Source organism: Tyto alba, unplaced genomic scaffold, assembly GCF_018691265.1.
Source record: "Tyto alba isolate M040663 unplaced genomic scaffold, T.alba_DEE_v4.0 Super-Scaffold_10, whole genome shotgun sequence".
Classification (NCBI taxonomy): domain Eukaryota; kingdom Metazoa; phylum Chordata; class Aves; order Strigiformes; family Tytonidae; genus Tyto; species Tyto alba.
In genome coordinates, this window is record NW_024881262.1 from 29,029,398 (window position 1) to 29,056,996 (window position 27,599).

Sequence of the window (27,599 nt, forward strand, 5' to 3'; positions counted from 1 at the left end):
GAGGGAGAAGAGGGAAAAAAAAAAAAGAGGAAAACTACATTCAGAGTTTGCAGTTCTGCCCTTTTTCCTCAGCCACTGGGGAAAAAACAGCCCCAAATATTTAACAAGCAAGCCACAGAGCATGGCCCAAAACACACATGCAGCTCTGCAACAGCCCAACGCGCGCTCCATCCTCCGACAGGAGCAGCACTGGGTGCAGCCCCAGCTCAGCCACGCTGCCATGCTCAGGTAGGGAAAGCTGAGGCTTCTCCATCCAGCTGTAAAGCTGCAGGGTGCTGCACCCACCTCCACCAGAGAGCAGGGCAAGTGCTCCGTGACTTAAACCACAACAGCTCTGCACAGTACACTGCAGCTGGCTTGAGTCTTCCTGTGCATTTAAGCAAAGTGCCTTGTTATTTTGGTTGGCGGATTGTTTTTTTTTTTTTTGCTACAAGTCTCTAACATTCAGACTGAGAAATAAATACGCACAAAAAACCCCAACCGACCCCAAAAGCCTGGTGTGTGGAGAACAGTTTTTGACAAGACAGACCTGGCCGCCAAGCAGGTGAGTTGGTCCCCAGCATTGTGCTGAGCAGAAGCAAAGACTCAGTCCATGCAGAGTTGATGCCACCGAGAAAGGGCCAAGACAGATTAAAGCAAGACTTGAGAACAAATATTTAAGCAAAACCATTTTATTTAAGGAATACTTTGAGTAAGAACAACTTAAAACCAACCATGGTCTCAAGCTACCTTCCCCCCTTAGCCCAGCAGAGGCCAGTGCTTGACCTCTGCTTTTCAAGGAGACAGGTCTCTGCAAGCAGAATAACCAAAGAAACAGCAATATTCTCACGTCAGCATTACAGATTCAAAGCAGGCAGCCTAGGAAGGAGCTCCAGCTAGAGTTCAAAGCATGACAAACGTGTTCCAACAATACTCTGGCTGCAGGAAATATAAGAATATAACATACTTTGTAAATATAACCCTCCTGACCTCCTGCATGGATAGCAGAAGGGCCACTGGGTTCAGAAGACTAGAAAGGCAAGGCTCAGCTCCATCACGAGCACAGGTCCTTGCAGAAGGCTGCTCTTGCTCTTCCCAATGCTACTAACACTTGGCAACACTACAGGGAGGCAGAGAATGCCCCAGACAGAAAGGAAAAGAACACAACCGATCAGCTGAATGATGAAGGAAGCATCAAAGCAGAGAGGAGAGGAGCCTGCACAGGACAAAAAAGGTCTACCAGGAGCCAGCCACTCCATCCTGCCCTAAAACAAAAGGGGAACAAAACCAAAGGAAAAATTTCAATGCCAGAGATGAAAGCGTGGAGAGCAATCATCCTCACATAGGTGCTGCACAGAAATGACACCCCATCAGAGCACAAAGCTATATGAAGCTGCTGGGTGGGGCAACTGTGTTTTAAGGCTGTTTTCGAAGGGGAAGCTGAACGCCCAGCACAGCACCACGGTCTTGTATCTCACCTGACCAACACCAAAGCTGCTGGAAGATCTCCCCGTGGATAACCGACACTCCTGGCCAGAGCATGGGCAGCAGGAGAGCAGATGTCCCTTGGACAGTTCTGAGGCATCCTGAATCAGAGCCCTCCAACACTCCAAGCTGCCTCCTGAGCCTCTGAGACAGCTACAGTGACAGGCACTCCTCGAATCTTCCCTGCAAGATCAGCAGTTGAGATCACACACACAGCAGCAACTTTGGCTTTAAACACCACTGATAAATGAGAACGAACTGGAAAAATCTCACATTTCTTTCCCCCCTTCATTGAGCACCTTCCTCAGGAGGACTCCCACTAATGCACTGGCAGCTCCTTGACTTTCCCTCTCACTTTACCACAACTGCTGCCTAATTACACACCAAAAAAAAGATCCTACTGCAGTCACTGGAGCAGGAGACTGTCAGGGAACTGCACACCAAATGCCTGTCACGCCAGATTCTCACACTGACATAGGTATGAATCTCAAAATGTGCCCACCTCATAGTTTCAAGCTAAGACCCTACTATAACTCTGCCACGTGGAGAACGTGCATACATGTCTGTGGGAGAAGAGCTTGAAGTGTGGGAAGGAGAAGCAGAGTGAAACAAGCTTTCAGGACACAGCCCTCTGTTAAAGAAAAACTCCCAAGAACTGTCCAACAGTGGAAATCACCCAAAGACACAGGCACCACAGCTGGATACAAGTAGTGCACAGTGACAAAGGCAAAGCAGCCAGCCTGGTTTTGGCATTTAAAAGACCATTCCAGTCCCACAGAAACAGGACTGCAGCACCAGTTTGGAAGAATGGGAAGGTAGGAGACCCAGAGGAAAGCAGCTTTTTATACTCTCCTTAACGATTGTCCAACTGAGTCTGTGCACTTTGCCAGGGCAGCAGAGGTGATGTGCATGGTGCTCCCAAGCAGTGAGAGGCTGGGGAAAGAAGTCCAAATCAGGAAGGGATCAGTGGCTCCGAGAGACAACAGGGTTGCAGTGCTAAACCAAGGTAGAAGACAACACGCAGACTCCAATCCTCACCTGCCAGTGCACTGCTTCCTAATTTGTTTGGCAAGCACCAAATGAAAAGCCTAAAGATTAAGGAAACACAGAAGCCCAAAGGCTCAGCATCCCAGAGGAACACAAAGGAAGAGGGAAGAGAAAAAATGTTGCAGCATGAAGAGACAGTCAGAGGAAATCACATGAGCAATTGCATCATGTTGCTCCAAAGCCCATGAGCAGCAGAGGAAGATACCACAATGCTGATTTGCAGATTAAGTTTTTTCTTTCTACGAGATTTGAGTGCTTCAGACCATCCTTTTCCTTTCAGTCCCCAAGTGTCCTGCCCCCCAGCCTCCTCAAGTCTCTCCCTCTAGCCCTAACCTTCTCCCTTCAGGCAATCTTGGCCAGCCATTTCTCGAGGCACTCAAAGTCAGCATCTCCCTCCTCTCCCTTGCTGCCCCGAGCACTGCACTCCACGAACTCCACCCTCATGGGTAGCTGGGAGAAGTCGAAGTCCTTGCCCTTCTTCCCCAGCTGGGCAGGGCCTCCAGTGGCTGAGCCATCCAGACTGGTGGGGGCTGCAGAGCGGGTCACTCGTAAGGTATTGCTGCAGAAAGAGAAGGAAAAGGGTCAAGAACTGTGAACTAGGGGAACGTTACCTACACCATGGCTGCTCAGAAGTTTTGGACTCAGCTCTGTCAGCAGGATGCTAGCTACAGCAGGGATAGAAAGTCCCACGCCTCTGCCCTGCGAGGCAAGGCATGGGCAGGCACTTTGGCCACTTCTCCTAAATACCTGCTGGGAGGCACAGCTGCAGAGACGCTCAAGAGAACAAGACAGAGAGGAGGCCACTCAAGGAAAGGGTGCTTAAACAGGTTTGGTTTTGTAATAAACAACAGCAAGTCAGGGGATGATGTCCTCATCTGAATTATCCCCATGGCAGACCACAGGCACCAGGAATGACACGGTGCTCCGATCTGCACTGGTTTTAACAGGTTAATTGGGAAGAGAGAAGCACCTGTGATATCAGGGATCATGGAGGGGCTCACCCCACTGCCACCAGCGTGTGCCAAATACTTCTGGGGATCGAATCTTCCCATTGCTCCCGTGAGCAATGACTGCCCAAGCACCTGGCTGCAACGTCACTACCACTCCTGCCCTTCAGCTCCCTGCAGCACCTCAACTCACTCCCTCCCTGCAGCACCTCAACTCACTCCCTCCCTGCAGCACCTCAACTCACTCCCTCCCTGCAGCACCTCAACTCACTCCCTCCCTGCAGCACCTCAACTCACTCCCTCCCTGCAGCACCTCAACTCACTCCCTCCCTGCAGCACCTCAACTCACTCCCTCCCTGCAGCACCTCAACTCCCTGCCATGTGTGGAGAGGAAGGACAGAGCCCCTTGTACACACTCACCAGGCATCCAAGGCAGAGGCAGCACAGGGAGATGGAACAGCACAACAGATGCAGAGGCACTGCGATATGACTGCCTCTGAGGTCCCAAAAAGCACGAGGCTAGGGAAGTCAAGGGGCTGCACCAGGCACAGATGCAAAGAGCAATCTCTCCCCAGGTCTTTGACTGCCTAAGAGAGCCTCATGGATAGAGTGCTGCATCTCTTTCAGAGACAGAGCAGCCTGGCAGTGCCTGCTCTCAGCCAACCCCAGCTACTCCTTATTCACGGAGTGGAGCTAAATTAATAGTGCACAGGGAAAGAACAACACTGCCCAGAGGTGTGTGTTCAGGAATAAGAGGACACACTTCACTGGGTTCTCCACACAAGGACATCCAAGTACGGCAGCACAGGGAGGAGGCTGGCAGCAATCTGCCAGCCTGCAGGAATAACACTGCCTAAGAGGGCACATATAACCTACCTAGAAACCCAACTTCTATATTCAGATAACTGGCAAATGCTCAGCATCAGAACCAAGGAATGCTCATTTTGTTAGAGAGCATGAGTATGTGGCAACTAATTCCTCCCTTAAAAATGGGAAGGTCAGGTATTCAGCCTGCAATGGGCACCAGCACAAATAACCCTGCTGCCGTCTACTGGCCAAACAGATTATAGAACCACAGAGTTATTTAGGTTGGAAATGACCCTTAAGATCATCGAGCCCAACAGTTAAACTTAACACTGCCAAGTCTACCACCTGGCAACAAGATGGCAGTCTCCCACAAACACGCATTTCTTTGGAGAGCAAAGAGCTACCCTCCTCCTCCTACCTCCAAGCCCACCTTGCCACTGACTGCAAACCAGCAAACAGGACCCACAGGTGACAGGAAGGCAAAATATACAGTTCTGAGTGTGTGTGGGGAAGGAAAATCCCTGCTAGATACCAGTGGGAAAGTCCACCATGCACAAGAGCTGCACAGGTCTCTCCCAGAGCGAATTTGACTCAACTACAATTATGGGACTCACAGGCAGAATATTCATGCACAGAGATTAAATATAGCTTAAAAAAAAAAAAAAACCAACTTCTACTTGCCCCCTCTCCAGATGGACCTGCCGGCCGTCGATGCTGCAGCTCACAACATAACACATTCTACAAGCCACTTTCTCCTCCTCCCATTTCCTCTTACAACTTTAAATAAGCAACAAAACATATACCTTTTGTCTTCCCAGGTTGATGTCTTTCCTGGGGGGGGGATACAGAGCCAACACAAGGTCCCAGACAGGCTCCTACAATGCCTGTCAGCAGACCAGGAAAACTAGATGCTCTCTCCCCAGCTCTCAAGCTTTGCATACCAAGCCCTCTTACATCAGAGCAGCCCTGCAATAAAAAACTGCACCAGTACAACTGAGCAGAGCTACTGAGATCTTTACACCACTCAGAAATTCTGACATTTGGGACACAACCCTGCCTGTGCCTGAGAGAAGGGAGGTACCACTTAGCCCAGGGATGGCAGCTTTTAGGAAAGGATTGGGACTTGTTTCTCCAACCCACAGTTTAAAGGAGGCAATACACTGTGCTCACTGCTTTTTCGTGTGCTTTAGCAAGGAAAAATATTCTCTCATCCTGGTTACACCTACATAGACAAAACAGACTGCTGCTCTTCTACAACAAACTCAGACATGGCTCAAGGAACCTCACAGAGCACTGAGGTAAGAAACAGAAAGGAGAGGAGCGCAGAGGGTACAAGATCCAATTTCATACTTACAGCTCTTTCTCCAGCTGCTGTTGAATAAGTTTTGCTGATTTTGCCATTGTGACATCTAGAGAGAGAAAAGAAAAGTAAATCAGGTCTTTGGTTTTATGTCAGAATTCAGAGCCTGGTTCCTCCTCCCAAAGGTACAGTAAGTCCTGCTGATACTGTGCAGTCATCAGAATTACTGGAACACAGACGGCTGTGTCTGTGCTAGGATAAGGGATGCTGGAGCTCTGGGTTTGCAGGTGTGAATGGGAGCAACCCAAAAGTCTCATATATCATAGTGAATTTCTTCTTCCTGGGAAGTGAGTTGCTTCAAAGAGAGGATGTGGTTTGATGTCCCACCCACAAGGCCCGGCAATCTCACTTGTCCTGGCATTACAGAGCTCAACACCGCACTTTTTAACCCATGGCACATGGAGCCATGAAGGCCTCGGGCAGCTCCTGAAGTAGTGCACGAAATAACTAAGAAAACCAAATCTGATACTGCCCAAAATCTTCAGAATGTTACACAGGGATACACGCCTTCACTGTCAAAGTTGTAGGGATATGAAAATCTAGTCTTTTCCAGTAACTGGATGTTCCTGCTAGTGCAATCAAGAGAAAACATACAATCTTTGCAGTTAAACAGCTGATTTTAACACTGAAGCTACCAAGTGTGTACAAATAGTTCGTTACGCTCAAGTTGATCCAATTTTCTGCTACCCACAGATTCAGGAAGACAATTCTGCAGTTAGCAGAAAGCCACCTGCTTTACTTAAGGCCGTTTAAAAAGCTATCTCTCCCAAGTGGTGCTTTTCTGCAAAACTATTTGACCTACCTGACCTAAGAATTTTTCCAATAGCTGCTAAATAATTGAAGTTTAAAACTAAGTTCCAGCTTTCAATTCGCTGAAATCCCATCTCCTAAGAAATTCAGCATTCATAATACCTTGTTTATTGCAAGCGATCAGCAGCGCGGGTGCATTTTTGAGCACAGTGCTATCGACCAGGACCTGGTACAGGAACTCTGCCACATCCTTCACCTCCCGCTGGAAGGCCACACTGTCCACCACAAACACGATGGCTCTGGAGGAAAGAAGGAAAAACATATGCTGGGCTTGAAGCTCTGCAACCACCTTCCCCTGCAAGTATTCTGGCCTGGGCTAAAATATGTGATTCCACATCTGATCTCATCCAACTCAAGAGCACATGCTGGCTGAAATACACCTCATGGACAGCCCCAGCAGGAAATCCTTCCCTCCCCACCTCACAGATAATATCACATCCCCTAACCCTCCCCGCTGCAGTTGCTTTGCCTCCTGATGCACTACAAACACAGGTAAGTGGGAAAGCAGAACAATAACTAACCCTCACTACCCCACAGCAGAGCTCTGACACCCAGGGCACTACCAGGTGAATCCAGCCCAGCTCACAGCATCCCCAGCACAACCGTTTGGTTCATCCCAATCCAAAACATCACCCCCTCCTCCCCTGCCAATCGCCTCCAAGTTACCTGGCTGCAGCCTTGAACCTCTCCAAGAACTGAAGCCGCAAACTCTCATGGCCTGGAAGGTCGATTAAGGTCACGTTAGCGCTCTAGGAACAGAAGCAAGAAGGTTTCAGCAACACCTAATCTGGGGGTACTTGTGATCATGGACTGGGGAAAACCAGTCTGATAGTGGAGGCAGCTGTGGGTGAGCGAATCCACATACCAGGCAGAAGCACGTAACTCTCCCCAAGGTGCAGTCTCTCCACCGCCCAAACGATTCCGGCAGGCAAAAGAAACACTAAGGAATGACACTCACAGCCAGGACGCAAGTAAGGAGGGCAGCAACACCAGCAAACCATCCACCAGAGCCAAGAGGACAGAGCATGACCGCAGACAAAAGGGAGAGTTCAACCTGTTTCTCAGCCACAGTGCCCCCCTCTACAACTACCACACGTAGAGTGCGAGTGACAAAGCTTCATCAGCCACCGCTCTCAGTACACCTGCAGATTTACACCGTCCCCACAGCAAGTATATCTCTGCACAACAAAACCACAAACTCCTGTCCCACAAGTCCCCGATACAGAATACTAATCCCAGTTTCTGAATCGAGTTATCGATTCATGCACAGAATCCACACAACTGCAAGTCTACCTGAATACCCATAACTTTGCTGGAAATTAACATAAAAATGCCCTTGCAAGACTTTTTTAACTGAAAGCTACAAACGTTTCCCTTTCTACAGGATGCCATCCAGAAAAAGCAGTGACATGAAAGAGAACGAATGCCTCTCACAAGCTCCTGACAGAGATGTGGCCAAGCAGGGCCACACCACCATTCTCAAGAGGGGACAGAACACCGCACAAGCCCCTATCTACTCACTGGTCTTGGATTTTAATGGAAACCTCATCTACAATTCTAAAAAAGAAAAGCAACGGTCTGCATTGCAGCACCTCTCCTCCAAACACCTCCTTTCTGATCAATCTTTAGAGACACAGATGCAAAAAAAAAAAAAAAAAAGCCCTCTACTTCCCTTTACTAAGTGTTTAACCTCTTATTATTACCACTATTACTGCAGATTGCCATAGAGAAGCCACAAAAGCATCCTCTTTTACAATTCACCAGCATGTAACGTGCTGCCAGCTTGCTACCTTCGCTGCCACGTGTGCACCATGCAGGAGAAAGAAACTCTTCTAGAACTAGAGAGATCACTATAAACTGAAAATAACTAAGTCCGTGGCAGTCCAGGACCTGAAAGTATCTGAAACCCTTTTTGAGACCCTACGAAGCTCAGCTGGAGACTCTTTTTAAGCCTGCTAGAGCTTTTAAATTCAGGTTTTCTTGGGACACAGAAATTGCTGCCAAGCAAATAAACCAAACATGACAGAATGACGTTCCCTCGCAAATCACCCTCCTGCTCCAAACCACGCAGCTGTCCTCACAGTGCTGTGTGGTTTACTCCACTTCTAAAAGCAGCGCCATTTCCTCTTCTATGGAAGAAAAATTCTACCCACTACCCACCCTTCAAAACACAATACACAGATGTGGCTTTCAGTCAAAAAAGTTTCAAAATTTTACAAGGAAAGAAAAAAGAGGCTGTGGAGGAAAGGAGTCCCTAATACCCCCCCCTCCCCCCCGTATTTTCCTGCTTTCTCAGTGTGCGTGGGCTAGAAAAATCCTATCCCACACTCAGACCAAACCAGGACTGATTTCAAGCTGGGCAGATCGAGCAGCACAAAAAGCCTGTGTCCAGGTTTATCAGAGGGAGCAGAAAGACAAAGGCACCAGCTGGCTGCCACAACCACGCACACGTTAGGGCTGAAAACGCGCCCGCTCACCTTGTCGCTGCTGACTCTGTAAACTGCAGAGCTGTCCGTTATCGAAGTCTGGGTATCGCGGTATTTGCCCGTCAACAGCTGCGGGGGAAAAAGCCTTTTTCAGAAAAAGGAGGCTTGCAGGAACACCGGCATCCCGTCTCATCCACTCAGAAACTGAAATAATCCCTAAGGGGTAAGCGACTTGAGACCTGATTTCAATTTATACGCATGAGACGATTTCGGGGGGGGGCGGTTTCCTCAAAAAACGCTCATTAAGGAAAACAATATATCTATTTATATACCGCATCTCCACGTTGATAAAACAAGAAGGAAGAAAGCGTGCTGGCAAACCCTCCGGGGCACCTTCACCCCCCCGCCCCTGCCCCCGCTCACCCGCGCGAAGAGCAGCGTCTTCCCCGCGTCGCAGAGGCCCAGCAGCAGCACGGCCTGACGGCTGCTCCTCCTGCCCCGCACGAACCTCCAGAGCACTGCGGGAGAGAGGAGGAGGAGGAGGAGGAGGAGGGTGAGCGGCCGGGCCCGCTGCCCCTCAGCGAGAGCGGCCCGGAGGGCCCGGGGTGAGGGGGGGAGGAAAAACCCGTTGCGCGGGGTGCGGGCGGTTGATCCCCCCCACACACACACACACACGCCGAGACTCACGGAGCGTGATGGCGACGGCGAGCAGCGCCAGGAGGACGGAGAGCACGGCGGGGTCGGGAGCCCGCAGCTCCCGCCGCAGCGCCTCCAGGTGCGGCTCCAGCCCCGCCGCCATGCCGACCCGCCCGCGCGCGCGCGCGCGCGTCCCGCCCCACTTCCGGCAAGAGGCTTCCGGCAAGAGGCTGCCGGGAGGCGCGGGGGCTCACGGGAGTTGTAGTTCCTCGGAGGGAGGGATGGATTGGGGTTTTTTTTTGGGGGGGTGGGGAAATCCCCACGGCCGCTGAGGAGGAGGAGGGGAGGCCGGGCACAGGGCTGGAGACGAGGGGGCACGTTGCCTTTGCCGCGGGAGCGGGGGTTAATGCACGGCAAGGGGGGGTGGGTGTGTGTTTTGGGGGGGTGTGTGTGTGTGTGTGTGTGTGTGTGTTGTTGGCTGCCATGGCCCGAGAGCCGTGGAGGTGTGGGAGGTGATGCCCCCCGCCTCGGCTCAACGGTGGGTCTTTGGTCTGAAACTCGAAGGGCTTGAGGTGTTTGGATACGTCTAGGTACTGCATCGGGTTTTGGGCCCCCCCTGCTTTAAGCAAGACATCCGTGAACGGCGGCATGCTCAGAAGAGGGCCACCAAAATGGTCGGGGGGGCTGGTGCGGCTGAGGGACCAGCACCCATCGAGCCTGAAGAAGAGACGGCCGCGTTTGTACCACGCATGAGGGAGACGGAGCCCGGCGTTTCCCTGTGGTGCAGGATGGGGAGCAGCGCAAATACACGGAAAGGAGAGGTTCGGGCTGGGCACCGGAGCAGCAGCTTTCTTTGAGGGCTGTCAGGCAGTGGGACAGGTTGCCCAGGGAGGTCGTGCAGTCGCCATCCTTGGCGATTCTCAATGCCTGACTGGATCAGTCCCCGAGCAACCCAGTTGACCCCTTTCTCTGAGCAGGAGCTTGGACCGGAGACCCCCAGAGGTCCCTTCCCACTTGAGTTACTCAGTGATCTTCTAGTGAGGTTCCTTTTTTCCATGCCTTCTACTTACGGGACAAGGGGTTATACCTGATACGGAGTACTGGTAATGCCTGGGGATATGATGGTGATACTGGGGAAAGTTTTCTAACTGTAGCCATAGTTAGCTGTAGAAGCAGGCTCTGAGAGGCACTGTATCTCTTTCCTTGCTAGTTTTTAAGAACGGGTTAAAAAAGCCATCTGCCCAGTATACATCATCCTACATAAATGTGAGGAAGAAAATTTAATTTCTTCCTATCACACTCTACCTTTCTGTCTTCCCAGGTGATCTTCAGTCAGTCTAGTGGACTTCTCACAACACATCCCATATGCATCCAAAAATCGCCACTGTGAGCCCATCAAAATATTAATTCCCTCAAAGCCAGAAGCTGTCAGCATCTTTCTGCCCTCAGCAGCTCCTCTGTGCCTGCCTTGACAACAAGGTTGGGACCTGCTGGATTACCCCAGACTCTGTTCCTCTGAAGCAAAGAATCTCAGGAGACTTTTTTGTCTTGCCTTTTTATTTTCATCGTGGATCGGAGTCAGGATGCCCACCTAACATGTTTGTTTTCAGGTCAGCAGCACATCAGACAGACAACCAAACCACACATGTTTCTAAGGAAGTCCTAGATTTTTTTGCAGAAAATAAGTCTTAAGCCTGGGCTCTCCCTGTCACTATACTTATGTGTTTTAAGAGTACTGCTGGAAATTACTCAGATCCAGCCAGCTGAGATATGAGATGGACTGATTTCTATTCACACCTTCCATCTTACAACCGCTGTATTTTTTTTTCTTGTTTTGTTTTTTTTTTTTTTTTTTTTTTCCTTCTCCTCCCTTCAGCTTTCCTGACATAAACACTCTCCCTCTTCCTCTTCCTGTGTCCCAGCCACACTGGGCAACTGTCATCTGCTGGGGAGATAATGGGTTAATCTGTTTGAAGCAAAAGCGCAGGGAGTACAAAACATCTTCTAATTAGGCTTTGGGACATATTTAATCCATTTTGCTTTGGCTTATGTTGAAGGATATTTCTCTAATGGGCAGCAACAGCCTTAAGTGACAATAGTCACGTTGGCAGCTGGCACTGCCCTACAGCGAGAGGTACTGGGGAAGGAGTGGGCTTAAGGACCATTTTGAAAAATCTCAGGACACCCACTTAGATTTGAGATTTTATTTCTTGCCGTGATGGCAGCAGGGAACGGTAAAGTCTCAAACAGCCACTTTCAGAGTGATGAGGAAGGGCAGAGAAAGCAGTGAAGGCAGAGGGCCCCCTGCGGGTCAGTGTTCAGTGCTGAGGGCACCAGAGGAGTCATGTCTTGAAGTTTCCTCCCCTTCCAGCAAGGGTCCTTCCCATCTTGCTACTTGTCCTCAAGGAAGGTACACACCTGGAGTAGATCTGAAGAGGGAAAGGACAGGGAGAAGTTCAGATCCTGCCTTTAAACTCTCCCATCCCACCGGCACACACCCAGCCATGCCAACAACGTCATCGCATGGATGATATAGTCAGTATGCCACAAAAAAATGTGCATTAACCACAGATCGTACTGAACACACACTGATGGGACAGGGTGGGTCCTTTTCACCATTTCTCAAAGTGCATACTATCTAAAGGTGAGTAAAAATCTCTGATTCCTCTTGATACCAGAGCAGCAGAATACCAGGCTGTTCTCAGTTCATCCAAGGAACTTTGAGAAAAGTATACTGGCATCTTCATCAGTTATCCTCATTTTGTTTTAAAAAATTGAATGGACAGCTACAGAAGAAAATGTCCATGCCTGTGAGGTTAAGAGCTGCAATTCACAGGCTTCTTCCTGGGGCTGTTACAGTTACCTGATGGATTGCAGGTGTTGAGGCTAGCAACGGAAGCGTAGTATTGATCTCCGAGGAATTCCTTGTACGTTATTCCATCACGGAGTTTGACCAGACACTTGGTCAAGTCTTTAAACAGAAGATCCTTGGTCTGAGACTCAAACATCTTGAACTTCTCTTTCTCAACTCCTTTTGTTCCAAACCGTTTCTGAAATAAAGGAACAAAGAGGTAACTGTGTGTAAAAAGTAAAAATCTGGCAGGATTCAGCTAGTAGAAGCCTAGCTCTTAGTCCTAGTTCTTCACCATCATCTCGGGGAGCCCCCAGCCAAGCTCCAGAAATTTAGGATCTAATCTTCTGTCTCTGTGCTTAGATGAGGGATCTCTCAGTGGTAGGCATAGTTGTGAAAAGAATGTCAAAACGTTTTGGTTTTTTTTTTTTTTTTTTTCCATTTTAACACATCACTACATGCAGAGCCCATCGGCAGGTGGTGCCAGCAGGTCCTATGCCTTAGGCATGAGTTGAAAGCAAAAGGAGCTTGACTTCCCAAGTGCCTCCCAGCAGACCCTGACGGTGGAGCAAATATTATCATTTTCAGTGCAAAATGAAACAGAGCTGGTTTAACCTGGATACCAGCAGATGTAAGACTCTGTGTGTGCAGGGAGGCTGCTGTCTTCTCAGGGCTGGGTAAGAGACCAGGCACCCCAGAGGAGTTTCTGGAATGCACCTGCAAGAGCGTAGCCTGAGAAAGAGGTGATAATCTCATGTCACACGAGTATAGCGTGACAATATGGTCTGGCAACCACTGTGGTCTGGCTGTTACCTAAAGCTGTGTTTGCTAAGGTGGCAGAGGAGAAAGAGCAGTTTGGAAGGGATGGAGGAAGGGGGAGGCTAAGGGACAAGGCTGTCTCTCCATATTGATTAAGTTATAGTCTTCCACGTTTGCGCTGTCTCAGGGAAGGTCAGAGCATCCTCTTCCTTTATGGACAGGCTGAGAGAGTTGGGGGGGTTCAGCCTGGAGAAGAGAAGGCTCCGGGGGGACCTTCGAGCGGCCTCCCAGGGCTTAAAGGGGGGACAGGAAAGGTGGGGAGGGACTCTGGGTCAGGGGGTGGGGGTAGGATGAGGGGTAACGGTTTTAAACTGAAAGAGGGCAGATTCAGATGAGATCTATGGAGGAAATTCTTCCCTGTTTTGGGGGTGAGGCGCTGGCCCAGGGTGCCCAGAGCAGCTGTGGCTGCCCCCTCCCTGGAAGGGTTCAAGGCCAGGTTGGATGGGGCTGGGAGCCCCCTGGGCTGGGGGAAGGGGGCCCTGCCCGGGGCAGGGGCTTGAGGTTAAGTGATCTTTAAAGGTTCTCTCCAACTCAAACCATTCTATGATTCTATAATCATTGCTCTAAAGTTGCAAACATGCCACGTAAAAACAACCCCAGAACATTTCTTCCACTGTCAGTACTACTAACCTCTTGTCTCTCCAGCAGCTCACGGACTTTTTTTGCTTTCTCAGGATGTGCAATAACAGCATGGGTAGGGACTTTGGCCAGATGGCAGGTGCTGTAATCCATTACATTTGCCCGTTGCCCATTAGTGCACAGCAACTCAAATTGGTCCATTTTCAGATTTTTGGCCCAGTCTTCTTTATTTTTGCCTTTAAAGAGATTTGGTTTGGAAATTCAGAGATCTTGTGTAGCAGAAGAACATTAGCCTTACAACATCTACACAAGGCATTTGTCCCTGCCTCCATGTGCACTGGTGCTTGGAGACTTGGCATGCACAAAGGAGGCTGTAAGGAAAACTCAGAAAAGTCAGTGGGATGAGTCAGACTGTCACAGCAGGCTGGGAGATTTAATTACATCTACTTCCTTGCACTTTTTACCAAATGCTTGGAAAACTTCAGGTGCTGCTTTCGGAAATGTGAGCTGAACTTTTAATTTGCAGGCAAGCAGGGAGCTAGAGTGCTGCGCAAAGGTGTTGAGGCAGGAGTCTGTGGTTAAGGGACCACCTGAATACTTGCACAGCTGAAATTAGGTGATAGTGGGGAAGTGTCTCTGCAGAAATGCCAGGGAAGAGCCACCCTGGGCAGACGGCAGGTGCCGACACTTGAATTCTGCCTCTCCTGTGAGAGGGGTGAGATTGACAGGACAGGCAGGTAAAGCTTGCTATTACCTTCTGCCCTGGGAACAAAAATAATGAAAATAGGGGGAGGCAGCCCTGCCAAGACCTGTGCAACAGAATAACTACGTACCATCAGTGTTTTCTCTGACGATCGAATGCTTAATAAAGGCCACATCCCCCCGCTCAACCAGACACCTGGAAGGTACAACGAAAGGCAAGTGATGTGGGTGCTTGAATCCTGGCCCTTTCCCGCAGATTTGATTCTGACCTATATCTTATTTTGTAAAAATAATCTCTGAGGACAGCCAGGTCTAGGAGCCCTGCCATAAATATTTTAAGGATATCTGAAACACAGCCTTTTAACGTATTCTGGAAAAAAAACATGCATCTTTCTCATATGGTAAGTAGCTGATGTATTTTACTGTCAGAAAGAAGCAGTTTGGCCAGGTTCAGAATTCTTTCTGCAATGCCTGCCTGCATGTGTTAATACCTTTGTAAAAACATGGACTTGCACCAAAAGGACTGCAAACCCTGAATGAGGGTCTTTTTGCTGTTAGATGTAAACAAAATAAGACTCACTCTCTTTTTAAATTCATGACCAATATGAATTACTTAGTCTTGAGGTGATACTGGGTGGGTACGGAGGAGATGGCGCTGGGGCTGATGTCTGCTCTCTGCACATTTTAGAGAAAGGCTCATTTTAACTCAGGCAAGCAATGTTTTTAATGGAGTGTCTAGTGGCAGCACTGTTTGCAGGTTCCCATCTTTTAACACTCCTTATTTGTGTTAAAAGTGTAGCACTGCTGCCATTGCAGGAGGTCTGGCCAGAACACTCGTGTCTCTCCAAGTGTGCCTGGAGGCACCAGGACATTAATTTTACAGAATGGGAACATTTTGCATCGTTTTGCAGGAAGCTGCATAAAAAAAAATGTATAGCATGTGTATAATATTACAGACATAGATACCTTCAGCAGCGTAAGGGAGAAAAAGAGAAGGTCAGCAAATCAGCACCAACATGGGGCTGTACTCTGTATGTGGTCTACCCCTGTGATTAGCCTCAGGGTACTTGAAGGCAGCCTGAGTGTTTCCATTACCTACCGGAAAGCACCAGTATATCCATAGTATTTCTCATGGCTGTTGGCGACACACTTCTCCGGCGGGACCCCCCCAGAGCCCTTGCAGAGTTGACAGAGGCGGGAGTTAGGAGGAGACCCAGGAGCACAGCCTTCGCTGAAGTATTCATCTGAGGGCAGGAATATTAAAAAAAAAAAAAAAAAAAAAAATCACTTTTTCTGCACTGAAAAGTTAGATTTTCTTCTAATAACATGTTCTCACACGGAATTTATATTAGCGGTTACTGGAAGCTGGAAACAGGCTGTGAGGAGGAGCATGATTCAGTGGACAGCAAATCACATGCATCCAGTTTTCACTATGAAACTTGTGTCTTGTTATCATTGATAATGAAGTGAAGCCTAAGGCTCAGTTGCAATAGGCACTCTCTTGGCATAAAAAGAAGAATGTTTTTGCTGCAAACCATTCCCAGCTCACACAGAGGCAGCCCAAGCCACCACAGCCTTTATGTGTTGGCAGAGTTGCATTTGGCAGCAATGCCAGAGCTCTGGGGGAAGGAAAGGCAAGCAGGAGGATGGAGAGGCTGAGTCTAAAACTTGCTAACACTAGTGTCTTCTTGCAGTTAGAGATTTCCTTTTAATAATTACATGCCTAACTTGCCTTGGTCGATAATATTTCCAAGTTATTTTTATTGAACTGTAATCCTCACCAATTGAAAGTTGGATGTAGAAGTTGATCTTCTGAACAATCTCTAAAGTCTCAGAGCCAATGCAGACTTTTACCCCCTTATCTCTCTAAGTTTCTTGAATGAAGATCAGCTTCTGTCCCCTGTTCTCAGACCTTCCCCTCTCTTCTGAGATTCATAAACCCATCCTTTACCTGCACTCCACACCCTGCGCAAGCACTAGGTCCCCTATACCTGGAGCAGCCTGTAGTTCCCTTCTGGGAATACCTTCTGGGCTACTGCAAAGGGAAGGGGAGAGATGTGAAAAGAAAGCAAAGCCCCCCTAAAGCAGTTGATGCGCCATTTCTTATTCTGAAGCAGTCACCAACAGCCTAAAACTTTGCTCAGTGAAATCTTAAATAACAGCTCCTTCCCCATTCCCCACTGCCAGGTGGAAATCTTTGAGGCACAAGAAACTTCGACGATCAGATGAAGGAGGGGACAACATTTTTGCGAGCAGGTTGCCAGCTCAAAGAAACGGATGCAAAACTCAACTCACCAAAATTGCAGTTCCCTGTCCTGTTGTGAATCAAGCCCATGGGGATGTTCCAGCCCGCGGTTCTCCCGACAGCAGTGTGGCACGACTTCTTGCCCTGCAGGTTGTTCCATGTGATATCGCTGTCCGATTTCTTCACAACAGCCACAGCAAAGTAGGATGCTTTCAGAAGATCAGATAGAGGAGAATTAAGGACTGACCCGAGGATGCCATCATGCTCCCTTAGGAGATCATTGGCTCCGCTTGGGAAAGGGCACCTATGAAGAGCGTAGTAGAAATACTTGGCACTTATAAATGATTTGCCAAGCAGTGACAATGGAAGAGGTTGCAGATGCGGTGCTTCTGCTTCCACCATGCTCCTGGGAAATTATTATCCCTGACATCTCCCCGCCCCCCAAAACTCTGACACTCAGGTAGGCAAGAAGGCTATAGCAAGACATATGTGATGATTTCTTATCCCCTCCTGATTTCTTATCCTCTCTTTAGCAAAGGGCAAACACCTTCCCTCCTTTCCCTCTTCCCATTTCTATAAAGAACAATTTCCTAATGCTACAACCCAGACCTTCTTTTCCTGTTTGCAGCCCTGGCACCCTTATGGTGTGACTGTGCTCCAGAGAGCAGCAACTAAGCACAAATCTCTGCCGCTACTGTATGCCGTGCCTTGATACCTGCTTGCAGACCTACACTTCCCATCTGACTACTAAATTTGTCTCCTGAATTTTTAATATCTACGTTGGACACAGTGGCTCCTTGTGTGGAGACTGACCATTTATTCTCCACTCATGACTGCATATATATTTTTCCACTTGTACCCATCAGGACTGTTGTCTGTCCCTCTGTTGGCAGTAATTACCTGGTTCTCCTTCTGCTTTGCTGCACTGATCATTATCTGAGGGAGAGAAAAAGAAGGCGATATTAAGTAAAAGAGACGGCAAATCCAAAAAAGAATCGAGCTCACTCATCAACAGAACAAAGCACAGCCTCTGTCTGCTCCTCTGATCCAAACCAGCTAGTTTTACGGAGGCCAGTGCTATAGGAGAAGGACATCGCGATTAAAACACAGAAGAGAGGAGGTGGAGGTCACTGTGTTCCTGAGTGTCGATGCCCACTCTCCCAGGGCCGTTCCACCTTCGAGGAGGCGTGCAGTGGTGAGCAGAGCTGCCTCAGAGCACCGTGTGCTTTCTGCAGGATGCAGCACCGAGTCTGCTTTCTAGATTTCATAATAAAAACGGTGCTTTCGCACCAGCCCGTTCCCCACCACCTGGGCGCAGAGGGGGAGCCCAGGCTGATGCTTACCCTCATAGTTTTCTCCCATCACTGGCACCAAGCCACACACACCGGCAGTGTAGACAAAACCTCCATCTAAGCTGATAGCATCTGCTTCACCTTTCTGCAACGAAAACGGCGCAGCGATGAAATGACATTCTATGTTCCCGGGTAGTGCTTTTCAGAAATCCGGTTGTAAAAGAAGCACTCGATGTGAGGGAGAAGGGCTTGGGGCTAAGGGGACATGAAAGGCCCTCCCTTAGCATACGGAAAAATGAAGTCTCACTGATCCAAACAGAGGGAGATTTGAATTTATGGCTCCCGTGCACTTGTAACGACCCGCAGCAGCAGCTCTCCTCCCCAGGCACTCGCAGGCTCAGGTGTATGTCTCTCCTAGCCTACTTCCCTTCCAAACAGATTTCCTTATCTCACCTGTCCTTTCAAATTTGCATTTTGTACTGTCTTCACAGTACTGACCCGACCCTCTGAGCTGCCACCATCTTTGGGATTCCCTATGCTATGAAATCACTCCTCTTCCGAGCAGGCAACTGCTCTGCTCTGCATTTTGCAAAGTTTTTATTTTACTTTCCTTTTCCAAATAAAAAGTTACTTCACACCAGAAAATTGCTTTTCATTTAGGAAACCTCATAAAAGAACACTGTCCAATACAATATTTTTTTGAAAAATGTTGATCGGTAAAACACTAGTCAAGCCTTTTCTCTGTGACTGAGGTTGGTTTCTGTCCACTGGTATTTCTCGCAAAGCTCCCAATATTTTATGTTAAAATCTATCCCCCCTCCACCCCTTCAGGCTGAAAGAAGCAATGCTACTCTCCATCTGAAATGTTGACAGGGAGGAGAAAAGAGAAAAAAAAAGCCATACCATGATCTTAATAATGCAGTCATCAGTGGTTTCTGCCACGGTGCACTCCACGTCCCCGTTGCTCACCACACTCCAGAGGTCACACTTGCTCTTCTCATTCTTGCCTACTGCACACCACCGTGTCTTGTTTTCTCTGCGATTGGAGTTCAACTGGTCTGCAGAGCCAGCAGAGGAAAAACAAGAATGAGCCTAGAGCCCTGCTGAGCAATAAGGCTACAAACAGGCTACCTTCTGGGTGCATGGACTCAGCGTGAAACCAGCCCGCTGCTGCCCAGCGCAGGTTGTTCTTGTTTAATAAGCCCTGGGCTGGATTATTAAGGGATAGATTCTTAATAGAAGGGATGATTCTTAAACTGAAGGATGGTCAAAAAATCAACTTACACGTCAGAAAGAATTTCTGCATAACGAAAGCCACTCACGCAGATCCGTGTTAAAACGCAAACACTAAACCGCTGTGCGTTAACAGCACTTGGTGTTGCTGCCTATAATACATTCCACATTTCTCCAGACCTCACAGCTTAGACAACCATGAGACTAAGACCAGACCGAGCTGGAAAAATACAGCCTAGTTATGTTTCTGTGAAGTGGCATTTGAATCTGTTTTGATTCAAATGAAGTCCATGCACTCCCTTCCATAAATGCCATAGAAACTGAGCCTACCACAGAGATCTCTGAGCAACTATACATTTTAAGTGGGTTTCAGAGGTCATTTGTGGGATGTTTGAGTCTCAGAAAGCCAGCTAAGGCATCGGTAAGTGCCTGATGAGTCTAGATGGAAATAAAGGACACTGTTTCTCTCAAAGGGCCAATACCAGACCTGGTGTCCCAGGATGTTCCTTCCTCATACCTCCCAGAAACTACTTTTCTAAGCAGCAGTTTTGACTATGTCCAATCAATACCACCAGCTGAATAACCATGGGCAATTTTTGTTGTTGTAATCATGGTGAAGGGACAAGGGGCGGAGTGTGTGTATATTTTCCACCTTTGTCGGTGTGGTGATGATGTTATTTTGAGTTTAGAATCAACAAATTCCTTTTGTTGATGTAAATGCAGTTTGTGAAGATTGTGTGACTTTAATGATAATACCTTTCCACAGGAAGTATCTTGCAGATAATACTACTGCCTGGTTTTGAAAAAATCGTGTTCCTCTTGCCCAGATGTACTTGCTGATCCCATCTCTTCAACACAGCTCGCACTGACAAGACATTGGTGTTTCATATCCCGCCTACCTTTCTGAAGACTCTGGATGGCACTGTAATACTCAAAGCCCAGGTAGAGCTGGGAATCCATCAGTGATGGGATACGCTTCAGCTGTATAGCAGAGTCTTTGAAAAGCAAGTCTCTGGTGCTTGGGTCCTTCTTTTCCAGTGACCCAAAGAGGTGGAAGCTGCTGGTTGTGCCCACGCCAAATTTCTCCTGCCATGAGGGAAAATAATCAGCAAATGACCATACCAAAGCTCTTGGAAATTTGGAGGAAGCAAGCAAAGCCGGAGGACAGAAGAGGAGAAGGAAAGGAGAGCTTGACAATACCTGTGCTTTTGAGAGAAAACTCCAGATGTCATCAACTTTGCTATCATCTCGAGCCACAACAGCATGAGCAGGCACCCTGGACCAGTGACAGACTTTGTAGTTGTCCACAGGCTGACGGCTGCCATCCAGACACAGAAGCTCATACTTTTCCTTCTCCTCTGGGGCGTTTTCTGGAGGAAGGGAGGAACCATGAGTTGCACCACCACAGAAATAGACAAAAAAAAAAGCCAGTCTGGGGCAGCTTTATACTGAAGTTATTTCTACTGAAGCTTGGGGGAGAATTAGTTGCAGAAGACAGGTTGCACACACCCCCTTTGCAATGGTGATGGGATCATTGTGATCCTATGAAGGCAGTTCAAAAAGGAGAATACATGTGCCTGTGAAGGAGAGATTATCTCTGCCTCTGTCATAACTAACCCAACAGTAAGAGAATGTACGCGGCAGTAGTGCCTAGACATCCAGACACGTACAAATGGATGCAAATACGAACAGATTTATGAACACCATATAAAAGGGGTTGAACAGGTCAGGATCTGCACATGGTCTGTGAAGGCCAGTAGGTAGCCAATGTTAAGGCTGAAAACGGAGCCCAGGTCTGAGATAAACAGAGCTATAGGAGAATACAGGTGGGAAGGGACCTCTGAAGATTTCTGGTCCAAGCCCCTGCTCAAAGCAGGAGCAGACCAGGTTGCTCCAGATGGATCTTGAAAACCTTCAGGGATGAAGAGTGCATGGCTGTCCTGGGCATCCTGTCCCACTACTTGATTGTCCTTGAGGGGAAGATATTTCCCCTTGTATCTGTTCCAAACCATTCTTGTTTCAATTTATGATTATTGTTATCTTTCCACTGTCCACCTCCTGTAAAGATCTTGGCTCCACCTTCTTGCTATCCTCCTCGTAGGTACAGAGAGGTTGTTCTGAGGTTCCCCCGAAGCCATCTCTTCTGCAGGCTGATGAAGCCCACCCCACTGAGTATCTCCTCACAGGACAAGTGTTCCTGCCCCATGACCATCTCAGTGGCCCTCCACTGAGGTCACTGCAGGTCCCGGGCATGCCAGGCCATCTTCCATCTCCAAGAAGTACAGAGTTAGAAAACTCTTACTGTGGGCTGAATTCCCTCCAAATTCCCTCCTAGAGGGATGGGTGAGCATAACTATCTACACATTTGCTCACCCTGCATTTGCTCTGATATCGTTACATCTGGCTCTGTGATATGGCACCAACACTGAACTTAAATCAAGCAGGTTTTCTTTCCTCAAAGGAGAATCTCAAAGAAGAAAAAGTGGACCCCACCATAATCATATTCCTCAATAACAAGGATGAGTCAGTTCACAGTGTGCAAAACATGTTTCTAGAGATGAAAGGAGAAGAGGTTTAGGGCAAACCTGGAGAGGAATGAAAGCCTGCACAGTGTGGAATAATTGCGGGATGGAGTGGCAGCAAGAGGTTGGACTAGAAAGGAGAGAAACAAGTGATCTTGCAGGCCTACCTTGAACAGTTGTGTGTTTCACAAAAGCCACGTCTCCTTTTCCGTCCTTCAGACATCTGCAGGTGGGAGGAACAGAAGAGATGTTAAAAACACACACTGTGGCTCCCTATGTCCTGTTTTAGCAAATTACTTCAGCACAAACTGCAGCTGTAAAGCAGTGGTCTTCCCCCCAAAAAACTATGCTGGCAGGGAAGAAAATGTAATGGCAGAGAAGTAATACTCAAGAAGCCCAGTTAGACTTAGCACAATGCTAATGCTGTGTATTCTTGAGTCTGTGCAAAACCATACACCCCATCTGGCACTCTCATCTCCTGCTAGCTGCTTGCCAGTTATTACTAACTGGATCTTTAATTACCAGCACTCTCAGTTGTTCTATAAATTCAGTCACCTCACGATTCCTGGTTACAACACAGTCCTACCTAGTATAAAAAAAATTTACATGTGTCAGGGCTAGAATATTTCCCAAAAGGAAAAAAAACCTTCACTCACTGAAAAGCTCCAGAATATCCAGAATAATGTCCTGTACGGGAGCATTTGGTTTTGGGGTCCCCCTTGCACTGACGGCACAGTTTTTGTTCAGTGGTGACACCAGGCACACAGCTGGCAGAGAAAAAATTGGCCACCGCTACGGATGAGAAACAAGCAATAGTTAGTGTAAAATTCATTTTTACAAGTATCTGGAAGGGAGAGAATGGACAAAGAGTGTCAATGACTTGACTGCTTTGCAAGCCACCTCTGCAGAACACCGGGGCAACATCTCTTTCACCGTACCACCATCCCTGGCTTAACATCAAGCCATTTATCTCACCATTTTCCACCTCACCTTGCTCGATGGAGCCTGAGTCTTTGCCATCCCAATGGATGTCTCCCCGGCGGAGGAGTGTCCCAATCGGGATGTTCCAGCCAGCAGACCTGCCCAGGCCCGTGTGGCAGGAGGTCTTGCCCTGCAAGTCATTTATTGTGAAGCCTGTTCCTTTCTTCACAACAGCCACAGCATAGTACCTGGTTGTGGAGCCTGCAGTGCGGGAAAAATCAGGAAAGCAATGAAAAAACAGGACTTGGGAACATTTAGAATTCTGCCAAACCCTCGATTTTAGAGAATAACGTGCTGCACTTCCAAATAATTAGCAAATTTGCTTGAACACTCATAGTCTTTCCATTTTCTTAGGGATGAGCTACACAACCAACGCTGTGCATTACAACTCGTTATGATAAGTCACCCAAAAATTACTATCACATGAAAAATGCTTTGCCATTGGACAGACATTAGATGTGTCCATAGTTTTGTAAGGATGCTTTGATGACTCTTTTTGGCAAATCTTTTTTGACAAGTGTTTTCTCAAATGCTGTTTCCCACTGAACCGTACACGTAAGCTTTGCAAGTCAGAAATTCCGCATTTAGTTTTTAAAATTACACCTAGTCCATCAGAAGCTACGTATGAATAAAATGACAGAGTTTTAGGGGCAGTAGAGACCACAGTCTTCCATTTAATATCTGTATTTTCTTAGCTACTGGGTTGAGAATGACTCTGCTCTGTTGCTTTGACCCTGAATATTGTGTACAAACAGTCTGAACCCCAGGGCAGAGGTCACAAGAGATTGGGAGCTTTGGATATGATAGGACTGCATGAGGTGAGACAAACAAAAATGGGGAAATAGCATCTGTTCAGCTCCCAAGAGAAGGATGGGAGACATGAAGCATGGTACAGAGAGTGAATAAGGATGGAACAACAGCTCTATCTCTGTTAAGAGAGGTTGCTTCAGAGTGCTTTCTTATGCTTCTATTCTTTTTCTCTGCATTGACTGCACCTCTTGCCTCCTCCACAGCCACTAATGATGATGATGCTGCCTCTTCAATCTTTTTTTTTTTTTTTTTTTTTGATGACTGCATAGGAAGATACACAGGTTACCTGTGCTGTCTAGCTCAGTGTTTCACTCTCATAGTTCAAGGTCACTGAAAGCAGAAGATCTCTGGACCAGCACAGTTTTTATGCCATGTTTCAGGAAGACCACTGTTTCTGCTCATGGCACTCTCCTTCCATGGCCACTTCATCATCACAGGATCAGTGAGTTTCATTGCAGCTAATGTCAGAAATGGGGCACTGGCTCTGCCCCAGTCCGTTCCAGTGACTCTATGGCCATGGGTGATGATTCACATTTTGGTGTAACTGCTCCCCACCCCTTCGTCTCTGGGATCTGGCAGCCAGGGGCAATATCTTGGACACCCAACAGAAATAAAGTGGGAGCCCTGTGTGGAAAGGATAGCCTTTGCACTATCAGTTTGTTACCACCACTTGGCTTAAAAATATTGCATTAAAATGTACCTCCATTTTGTTCATGGACCTCAGCAGCAATGGGCTTCAGCTTGTAGGGAGCAAGGCCGGCCTCAAAAACTTGACCACCATCCAAGCTAATGGCATCTGCTTCATTATTCTAAACATCAAAAAGATTTTGGTCAATAAACAAAGAGCAGGAACACATGAGGGAAAATGCTTCCCCAGAGTCTCTCCTGGATCCTTGTAGGTGAGCCCTTCTCTACAGGGGGATCACAGGTGACAATCAGTGACCCAAAGGAAATCCCAACCTTCTCCGGGCTGCTGAAGCATCCTCAGTGCCCAGCACAGATATTTGCTGCCCACTCACCGAAATGGCTTTTATGCAGTCGAGGTATGTTGCTTTCTGCAGGCAACTCAACGCAACACTCTCTTGTTGCATGAGGTCCCTTAGAGTATTGCATTTGTTCTCTTCGGCTGAGGATATCGTGCACCATCTGATGCTTGCCTTGGGGGGAGCAGCAAAACACAGAGCTGTAGAAAGAACCAGGAATAAATAGTCTCAGAGAGGTAGAAAGGCACCACGTGGAGAATAAAAGCATCTCTGTGAATACATGATGTCAGGTGCCCTGCAGTCCTGGCCTTGGGTGATGGCCGTGTGCAGGATCACCCTTGCACATCTCCTAAGTCATGCAGGAAGGCAGTTTCTTCCTTGTCTCATGTGTGCACCTTCAGGGACGTCTGAGGGGATCATTTCTGTCCCTGGGTATGTCTTCCACGGCATCATGATTTAAGCGACTTGAGCTCACAGCAACACCCACAGGAGTAGGAGAACGACTCCACACGCTTCAACAGAAGTCTAACTCAAGACTTTGCAAAAATGGAGAGGTGTTCCACTGAAATAGTGTCCTTGCAATAACCCCAGAGGGAAAGCAGCTCTGACCTGAGCAGACTATTCAGTACGTTGCCACACGTGACCTCCTGGGTGGCTAGATGATCTGATATATTTAACTGTCTCTTTATATCTCACCTCCTCCACTATACCCGGTAACAGAGATGCCATACCACCGCCACAGTCTTCTCTTCGAAGAGCCCCCTAACCAATAAATTCAGATGTCCAGCTGCTCTGGCAGACTGGAGCAAAGCAAAGACCTCACGTGGACACAGACTCACACCTCCTTCGGCAACCTAAACACCAGAAATGCTGGAAACTTGCACTTAAAGTCTGCGGCCAGACTGTGCTGCAAACTTCACCTTAACTCTGCCCCTTCCTGGAAGGATTATGCAGACCAAGAGGCTGTATGCACAGCTCTCTCCCTCCAAACCCTTGATGGCGCATTTCATTCAAACACCTCCAGATTAACCCGTGCCATTTCCATTTTCGCTTTCACCTCTAAAATATTCTCTATTGATTTTTGAGCCATAAACCTGCCAGCAGACACCTCCCCTCCTCCCAGTGGAGGTGCTGAATTTGGCCACAGGGAGAATCCTTAGCCTTAATTCCTAGTGCCACCATCTACATTTTTCAAGTCTTGGCTGCACAAAGCCACGGTCACTTTAATCTGGTGCTGGCAACCATCCTGCCCTGGGCTGGATGGGGACCTCCTGGGGGAGTCAGCCTGGCTGCACTGGGGAACACTGGAAAGGCAGTGGGACTCCGAGTGCCACAGCCTATGCCACAGGGCTTTTGGACAACCTCTTGTCTCCTTCCGTGGAGGGAAGGAGGAAGGCGTCTTCACCATTAATCAGACATCACCGTGTGCTAGTACTCAGCAAAGGTGCTCGAGGACTTTCCGATGCCAGTGGCACAGGGAGCACCTTCCCACCAGACAACATTAATCATCACCACACTTTATGGAGGATCAGAACTGTCCCACTGCCTCCTCCAGGAAGGGGACCCCTCTATCCCTTTTCAGGCAGCGGTCCCCAGGTCAGGTGTAGATGGCAGCAATCTCTTTGTCATGGCTACCTGCCCATTGCCTACCAAAACTGTGAGCAGAGACTGAGGAGAGAAATAGTCATTTCAAGCAGAGCGAGCTCTGCAGCAGCACAATTTAGGCATAAATTACACAGGAGCCTGAGGAAAGTGCAGCCACAGCAGCAGGATGGAGCAGCACAGGAGCAGAGGGGGGAGCATTCCAAATCTCTCATTATTTAGGCTCTGTTTTATTGTTACTGCCTTCAGGTGTAACCCAACACACGTGAAGGCTTGGCAGGTGGGTCTTGCTCTAGTTTCTCCCCCGCTACTGAATCCCTGCTCCTCTCCCAGCACAGCAGTTGGCTGGAGGGTGATTTTTCCCTTCGCCCCGCAGCAGCAGGAGCGCGGAGCCTCTCCTGAGCCATCCCCTCCCTGTCAGTGGGTGCCGAGCATCCCTCCTCCTTGCCAGCCGAGTGCGGGGCAGCTTGCTGCAGGGAGCTGCAGACCTCCCTCCAGCCTCCATGGGCTGGCCCAAGGAAAAACCAGCTGTCATTAATGCCCAAAATACCATGTGGACAGAGTTGACAAAATACCACAATACCTTGTTGACAGAGATCCACAGCTGCCAAAGCAAGCATCACTTTACATCCTGGCTTTTACTTAACAGCTGCCTGGGTACGGCACATGCTGCAGCTCTAAAACAGCCTTTTTCTAGGGAGAAAGCCTGGGGTCCTGGGAGGTTTTGACTCTTCCTTTCCCCCAAAACTGCTTTCAGCAAACAAACACTTACCCACTATCCCGAAGGACAGCACAGTAGAGAGTACGAGTTTCATACTTGAGTGGGGAGTCAGGTGCCGAGGAGGGGGGTGCAGCAGCCTTGGTCACAGACTGTCCCCTCCAAGTCTGTGATGGCTCTGGAGCAGATTTCTCTCCCTTTTATAGAGGAACAGCCTTGGCTGTGTTTGCAGAAGCAATGACCTAACACTGTTTGTCCTTCCTTGTTTCTCAATAGCTCTTAAATCGCCCCCCTCCCTGGATCAGCCCATTTTTAGGAAGCCTTTCACTTTGGCACTGAACTCCTCCGCGGGCAGGAGTCAGGGCAGGGCAAGTTGCTTTTCATTTTACAAGGGGTTTCAGATGGAAAATTCCCAAGTTCTCACATCTGAATTCCCCTGCAGGGTGAAACGCCACAGGAGGGACTATTTTCTTTGTGCTAGCCACCCCCTGCCTTGCACAGCCTAATCTCAGAAAGTCCCTGCTGGATCCAGCCCTGAGTTTTGCATGTTTGCCAGTAACTGCTGCCGTCGTGCCCATTGCCCTTTGTCTTGCAGCACCCTGAGTTTCTGTCTGCTCCTTTGTGGTCTCCTGGCAATGGCAATGGGGTAGAAAGGCAGTAAATGTTCCTTACACATGATCTGACAAGCTCCTTGCACAGGCAAAGAAAGTCAATGGCAGTGACCAGACAGCTCAATAAGTGCCCTGCAGCCAGGAGGAAACAGCG

At 48.4% G+C, this 27,599-nt stretch overlaps 1 protein-coding gene across 1 annotated transcript; it reads right to left on the bottom strand.

The window, feature by feature from the left end:
• Nucleotides 1–655: 655 nt before the first annotated feature.
• LOC104356168 (ovotransferrin) lies at nt 656–27,233 on the bottom strand. The gene is made up of 24 exons (XM_042797449.1): nt 26,889–27,233; nt 24,551–24,714; nt 24,232–24,340; nt 22,731–22,922; nt 22,397–22,532; nt 21,908–21,963; nt 20,419–20,588; nt 20,118–20,304; nt 18,889–19,043; nt 18,037–18,130; nt 17,594–17,629; nt 16,744–16,902; nt 15,548–15,692; nt 14,580–14,644; nt 13,798–13,982; nt 12,361–12,547; nt 11,890–11,926; nt 9,549–9,727; nt 9,285–9,379; nt 8,913–8,990; nt 7,102–7,184; nt 6,538–6,674; nt 5,620–5,674; nt 656–3,070 (listed from the first exon to the last, which is right to left on the bottom strand). Exons 1-24 carry the CDS (start codon nt 26,929–26,931, stop codon nt 2,854–2,856), a joined length of 2,964 nt encoding a protein of 987 aa, XP_042653383.1. The 5' UTR covers nt 26,932–27,233; the 3' UTR covers nt 656–2,853.
• Nucleotides 27,234–27,599: the final 366 nt, after the last annotated feature.